The following is a 6,759-nucleotide window of genomic DNA, read 5'->3' on the forward strand; positions in this document are numbered from 1 at the left end:
CATTGTGGAGCACAGGCTCCGGACGCTCAGGCTCAGCGGCCATGGCTCACGGGCCCAGCCGCTCCGCAGCATGTGGGATCTTCCCGGACCGGGGCAGGAACCCATGTCCCCTGCATAGGCAGGCGGACTCGCAACCACTGCACCACCAGGGAAGCCCCCGAAAGTGCTTTTTAAGATTCATTTAAACATATAGATTTTTCTCACATCACTTTTGCAGATACATAAAGAAATTACAAGTTAAATAAATTGGTTAAGGTATTCCTAAGACTTTTTCACATTCATAGTCTGAGTCTTTTGAAATGCTTTCTTGATTCAGAATTGTGAATGTTTGTGTTTTCCCACACGACATTGTTCTCTCTACTATGAAGAGTGAGGGTAATTTTATTCTGGGAATTTCTTTAAGACCATTTGCCTGGAATTTTCTTCCAAGCCTCTGACATTCATTTTGCAAGCTTTGATGCCATTGCTTTCCTAAAGATGATTCTCATTTTGCAAGCTTTGGTGCTAGTGCTTTTCGAAAGATGACAATGGAAAGTTGTCAGAATCATCATCTTTCCTCAACCTCTCCTTCAGTGGTTTATTGACTAAAATGTTGAGGGGTTATACTTTGTCTAGACATGGCATCAGGAATAACATCAAGTTGTGATACCTTTCCAGCAACCTATTCTTTAAATATGCAGGTATGCAGTCTCAGAATGCATCAAGAACTAAACTCATACCCTTGGCAGACCACGAAAGGCTCTTGGACATTCAAACCATATTTAGCTAGCCTTCCTTTAACTCAGCCATAATCCCTCTTTTACATATACAGTAACGTTTCTGGGAAATGCTTTTGTAGTTTAAAATTTAATATGGCAGCAACTTTTGGCCATAGGTGCTTATGCTAATGTTTCAGTGATATGCTATTCCCTATGTAACCCATTCTCAGGATATCAATCTCTTTAGTACCTTTAGCATTAGTGTACCATTTTGAGGCCTGTAAAGAACATCAGGATTTTTTCAGCATTTCCTATTGACTAAATTCAGCTTTGTTTCTTTGTCAGATTACATGGAAATTATGCAGCTTCTGTTCAGTCTTGGTAGGAAGTCTCTGACAAATTAACATTTGCCTTAACGATTCTTGAATCCATCAAATCAGCCTCATGTTCTATAATTTTTTTTTTTTTATTATTGGAGGCATTGTCAGTTTCTACTGCCTTCATTTGCATTGTTTGGCTGCTTATAGATAATCTTGTTGCATCTCAAAATGTAAGGCAGCTTTGTCTATTTGTTGGTATCTTCCTGTCTAAAGTCAGGTGAAGCACTTAAATGTTCCTTTACAAGAAAATGTAAAGTTGCTGTTATTCCTTTAACATCAAATATTTGCTTCACTAATATCAGCTGCTTCATTTCTATGTTTACAAAATACTTTTTTGTTTTGGCTGCGAGGCTTGCAGTATCTCATTCCCCAACCAGGGATTGAACCTGGGCTATGGCATTGAAAGCCAGAATCCTAACCACTAGGCCACCAAGGAATTCCCCAGAATAGCTTTTCATTTCAATGCCAAATCATAATTGAATCCTTTTGAAGATATTTTAAATGGCAATTAAATTCAATTTGTGAAGTACCCAAAATGCAAAAACTCAGTCTGAAGTGATGGCAGTAGGAATAGCTATAATAAAGTTCATGCATGTGCAGGCAGTAAAGATTATGTTGCTATTGCCACTTAGTCAACCACATTTTAATATTCCATTAACTGAAAAACACTCTGATTTCTGAGATGTTAAACTGAGGAATTAAGTACAATGTCAGTAATTTGATTAAATATAAACAGAGAAAATACTCTAGTTGGAAAGATTATTAGGCTGAATTAAAAAAAAAGTGTGAACTGCTATGTTTAAAATGGATAACCAACAAGGAACTACTGTATAGCACAGGGAGCTCTGCTCAATGTTATGTGGCAGCCTGGATGGGAAGGGAGTTGGGGGAGAATGGATATACATGCATATGTATGGCTGGGTCCCTTTGCTGTGCACCTGAAACTATCACAACATTGTTAATCGGCTATACTCCAATATAAAATAAAAAGTTAAAAAAAATAAAATAAACATATGAGCTAGGAAGATTTCATCCTTACCAAGTATACTTCAAAATAACCAAAAAAACCCAAAATATGACACTTATTTTTTATATATAACTGGTCTTTATCATACAAATAAAAGAAAATTTATTAGAGAATGTAAAAAATAAAATAAAGTAAGTGTGTGAGAATGTGTGTGTGTGTTTGTGTGTATCTACACACTAATCAAAAGAGAACTGGTTTACCTATATTACTGTCAGAATAGACCTTAAAGTAAATTGGGGTATAAAGGTCACTCAAATGTGAAAAAGATTAAATCCACCAGAAACCTAGAAAATCTTAAATTTGTGTACATTTTATAACATAGCCTCAAAATATTTAAATGAAAATGGACAGAATTATAAGGAAAAACAGATAAATCCAAAATTAAATTGTAAGATTTTCACTTTTCTAGTATGATAGGACAAGCAGACAAAAATCATTAAGAATGTAAAAATTGGATAATTATGAAAACTTATAAAGCATGGCTAGTTCTAAAACCTCTATACTTTTGTAGGTAAATGATATTTGTAAATTGTATTTGTTCCTTTTTTAATGTTCTCATTTTATTTTATAAGCCTAGATTTTTTGCTCTATTTTTCATTACTTTAAAAAAAGTTGAAATATGATTCACATATCATAAAATTCACTCTTCTTAAAGTGTACAGTGTCTCACACTGTATCGAAAGTGTGAAACATTCCTGGCTTTACTTCATTCTTATTTTATCTAGATAGGAACTTTCTTTGGTGGTTGATTTTTGTATTCTTTGTATCCCAGCACCCAGATCTTCTATTTGATCTACCAAGGTAATTTTCAGCTGGTTGAATAAGCAACGTTTGGTTTAAAGACATTTATAAATCATATAATTTAATTTCTTACAATTGGTGTGAGTACAAACAATTTTAGTAGTATTTCTGATAATGTAACAGAAAAGATCTACACATTATTCAAAAGAATAAACTGCTAATAGAATCTAAGAGCTTAAAGAATACTGAGGTCTAGTTAAAGTCTCTTTAAAAAAATTCATTATTTAAAAAAATGAGGAAACAAGCAGGGAAAGTTAATTGACTGACCTATGATCACATAGCAAGTGAATGGTAGAGCTGGAATTAGAATATAGACCTAAATTTAGTTTTGCCTTACCCTTCTTAGATGTAACACCTGATTTTCGTTTCCTTGAGGATCCAAATTTACTTTTCAGATACGCATTCTCTTTGTCTCTCATAGTAGAAGAGGTTTGTGAATAACAGAGCTAAGGAGGGGCAGTATGTCCTCAAATGTTAGCATGCCTCAGAATCACCTATAGGGCTTGTTAAAACAGATTTTGCCCCCCCTCTTCTCTTCCTCACCCCCCTCAAAGATTCTTTGATTTAGAAGATCTGGAGTAAGCCCTGATAATTTGCATTTCTAACAAATTCCCAGGTGGTGCTGATGCTGCTGGTTCAGGGACCACACTTTGAGAACCAGTGCTTAAAAGCAGACATACTCTTTGAAGTCAGTCACTCCCAGGTCCAAACTCTGGATCTACGATTTATTGCTGTGTGACCCAGATCAAGTTTTTTAACTGATATGTTTCAGATTCCTATACTATAAAATGGGAATAATAATATTTATTTCACAGGGCCATTATAAGAAATAGGTTAGTTAATATAATAAAAAAGTTTGGCATACTGCTTGCTACATAGTAGACACAACAATAGATGGTTTCTATTGTTATTATATTTTGGGTTTTAGGCTCAGCGGCCATGGCTCACGGGCCTAGCCGCTCCGCGGCATGTGGTATCTTCCCGGACCGGGGCATGAACCCGTGTCCCCTGCATCGGCAGGCAGACTCTCAACCACTGCGCCACCAGGGAAGTCCTCTATTGTTATTTATAATAAGCCTGGGACCCAGTGAAATGTTTATGAACCATAAATTCAGTCAGTGTTTTATAGTAGATGCCCAGAGACTTTCTGTCACTTTGAGATGCTGTCAGGACATAGACACAGAGACACATTCATATATACAAACACATTCTTGCTTGACTCTCTTCGTATTTATGGTAGACTTGAAAGACGAGTGAGAGAGCAGAAGTGACAAATTGGTAAAGAGATTCCACTTCCAAGGTTGGATTTATCTATAGTTTATTTTTATTACTCTCCGCTTCTATTGTGTATTGAAGTAAAGGTGGACACTATAAAAAAAAAGAGCATATTTCAAGGTATGTGACATAGCTGCCAATTGCTAAGACAGAACTGCTTACTAATGTGTATGTGTGTTGTATGGTGGGAAAAGGAGAGCCTAAGGGACATCGGAGATGACACAGGTGGAGGGGAGAAGTCTGTATGAAAGATTTTTTTAATGTATTTTTTAAAAATTTTATTTTATTTTTGGCTGTGTTGTGTCTTCATTGCTGCACAAGGGCTTTCTCTAGTGGTGGCGAGCAGGGGCTACTCTTCGTAGTGGTGCACAGCCTTCTCATTGTGGTGGCTTCTCTTGTTGCTCTAGGCATGCCGGCTTCAGTAGTTGCGGCACACAGCCTCAGTAGTTGTGTCCCGCGGGCTCTAGAGCACAGGCTCAGTAGTTGTGGTGCATGGGCTCAGCTGCTCCGCGGCATGTGGGATCTTCCCAGATCAGGGATTGAACCTGTGTCCCCTGCATTGACAGACGGATTCTTAACCACTGCGCCACCAGGGAAATCCTGGAAGATTCTTTTGAACTCTGGATTGACCACAACAAGGGATAGTCACAGTTCCTGATGGGGTCTGCAAAATGAAGTTATGGAGGTATATCCCTGAGCTGACTTTCTCTGTGTACATTATAGAGAGACTATTCAAACCATTTTAGCAATTATTCATTTTCTAACTGTACAGGTACCATGTTAGGGGCTGTGGAGACTTAATTAAGCTCCAGAAGTGTGTGTAGAAGACATCAAAATTGACTGGAGCAGTTAAGTCATAACTTGGGCCTTTCAACCATGATTACACTTAAAACTTTTATGTTGTTTAATGGTTATTTGGTCAGCCTGTTTACAGTGGCATATGGGACTTGCAAAGGCAAACAAAAGTTTCAATTCAGAGTTTTTAAAATAACAACTAACTTAATATTTTTAAATTAATTTTTTAAAAGGTAAAAGGTATAGCTAATAAATACTTGCAAGGTGCTCAACATCATTAGCCAGTGAAATGCAAATCAAAATCACAGTGAGATACCGCTTCACACCCAGTAGGGTGGCTATAATAAAAAAGATAGACAATAGCACGTGTTGGGGCTTCCCTGGTGGCGCAGTGGTTGAGAATCCGCCTGCCGATGCAGGGGACACGGGTTCGTGCCCCGGTCCGGGAAGATCCCACGTGCAGTGGAGCGGCTGGGCCTGTGAGCCATGACCGCTGAGCCTGTGCTCCGCAATGGGAGAGGCCACAGCAGTGAGAGGCCTGCGTACCACAAAAAAAAAAAATAAATAGCACGTGTTGGCTAGGATGTGGAAAAATTAGAATCCTCATATATTGCTGGTGGTAGTGGAAAAAGTTGCAGCTGCTATGGCAAACAGTTTGGCAGTTCCTCAAAAAATTAAACATGGAGTTATGGAATTGACCTAGCAGTTCTACTCCTAGGTATATAACCTAAAGAATTCAAAATATGCTAACACAATAACCTGAACACAAATGTTCATAGTAGCATTACTCATACTAGCCAAAAAAGTAGAAATAACCCAAATGTCCATCAACGGATGAATTGATAAACAAAATGTGGAATATCCATACAATGGCAAATCTATTCAGCTGTAAAAAAGAATGAAGTGCTGGGACTTCCCTGGTGGCACAGTGATTAAGAATCTGCCTGCCAATGCAGGGACACGAGTTCCATCCCTGGTCCAGGAAGGTCCCACATGCCTCAGAGCAACTAAGCCCGCGTGCCACAACTACTGAGCCCGTGCTCTAGAGCCCGCGAGCCACAACTACTGAAGCTTGCACACCCTAGGGCCCGTGTGCCGTAACTACTGAGCCCACATGCTACAATTACTGAAGCCCGCTTGCCTAGAGCCAGTGCTCCGCAACAAGAGAACCCACTGCAATGAGAAGCCTGCACACCCCAATGAAGAGTAGCCCTCTCTCCCCACAACTAGAGAAAGCCTGCGCACAGCAACGAGACCCAATGCAGCCAAAAAAAAAGAATGAAGTGCTGATTCATGTTACAACATGGTTATACCTTGAAAACAGTGCTAAATGAAAAAAGCCAGATACAAAAGGCCACATGTTATATGATTTCATTTATATGAAATGTCCAGAATAGGCAAATCTATATAGACTGAAAGTAGATTAATGGTTGCAAGAGACCAAGAGAATAGGGGGAGTGGGGAGTGACTACTAATGAGTATGGGGTTTCTTTTTAGAGTGATGAAAATGTTCTAAAATTGGATAATGGTGATAATTGCACAGCCTTGTGAATATACTAAAAACCACTGAATTGTACAATTGAAAAGGGTAAGTTTTATAGCATGTAAATTGTATCTCAAAAGAGCAAAAACAAAACATGTACCTACAGTGGGCATTAAACATGAATGAGAAGTAAACTTTGTTGTAATAAAAAATAATTGTGGGGGCTTCCCTGGTGGCGCAGTGGTTGAGAGTCCACCTGCCGATGCAGGGGACACGGGTTCCTGCCCCGGTCTGGGAAGA

At 38.7% G+C, this 6,759-nt stretch overlaps 1 protein-coding gene across 1 annotated transcript in view; it reads left to right on the forward strand.

Moving 5' to 3' along the window:
- The window catches only part of NUCB2 (nucleobindin 2), a 45,275-nt gene that overhangs the window by 2,557 nt on the left and 35,959 nt on the right, over nucleotides 1–6,759 (forward strand). Inside the window, exon 2 of the mRNA XM_055091627.1 lies at nucleotides 4,748–4,866. Within this exon, the coding sequence (XP_054947602.1) occupies nucleotides 4,861–4,866 (6 nt within the window). The 5' untranslated portion in view covers nucleotides 4,748–4,860. The remainder of the gene's footprint in view (nucleotides 1–4,747; nucleotides 4,867–6,759) is intronic.

Source organism: Physeter macrocephalus, chromosome 16, assembly GCF_002837175.3.
Source record: "Physeter macrocephalus isolate SW-GA chromosome 16, ASM283717v5, whole genome shotgun sequence".
Taxonomy (NCBI): Eukaryota; Metazoa; Chordata; class Mammalia; order Artiodactyla; family Physeteridae; genus Physeter; species Physeter macrocephalus.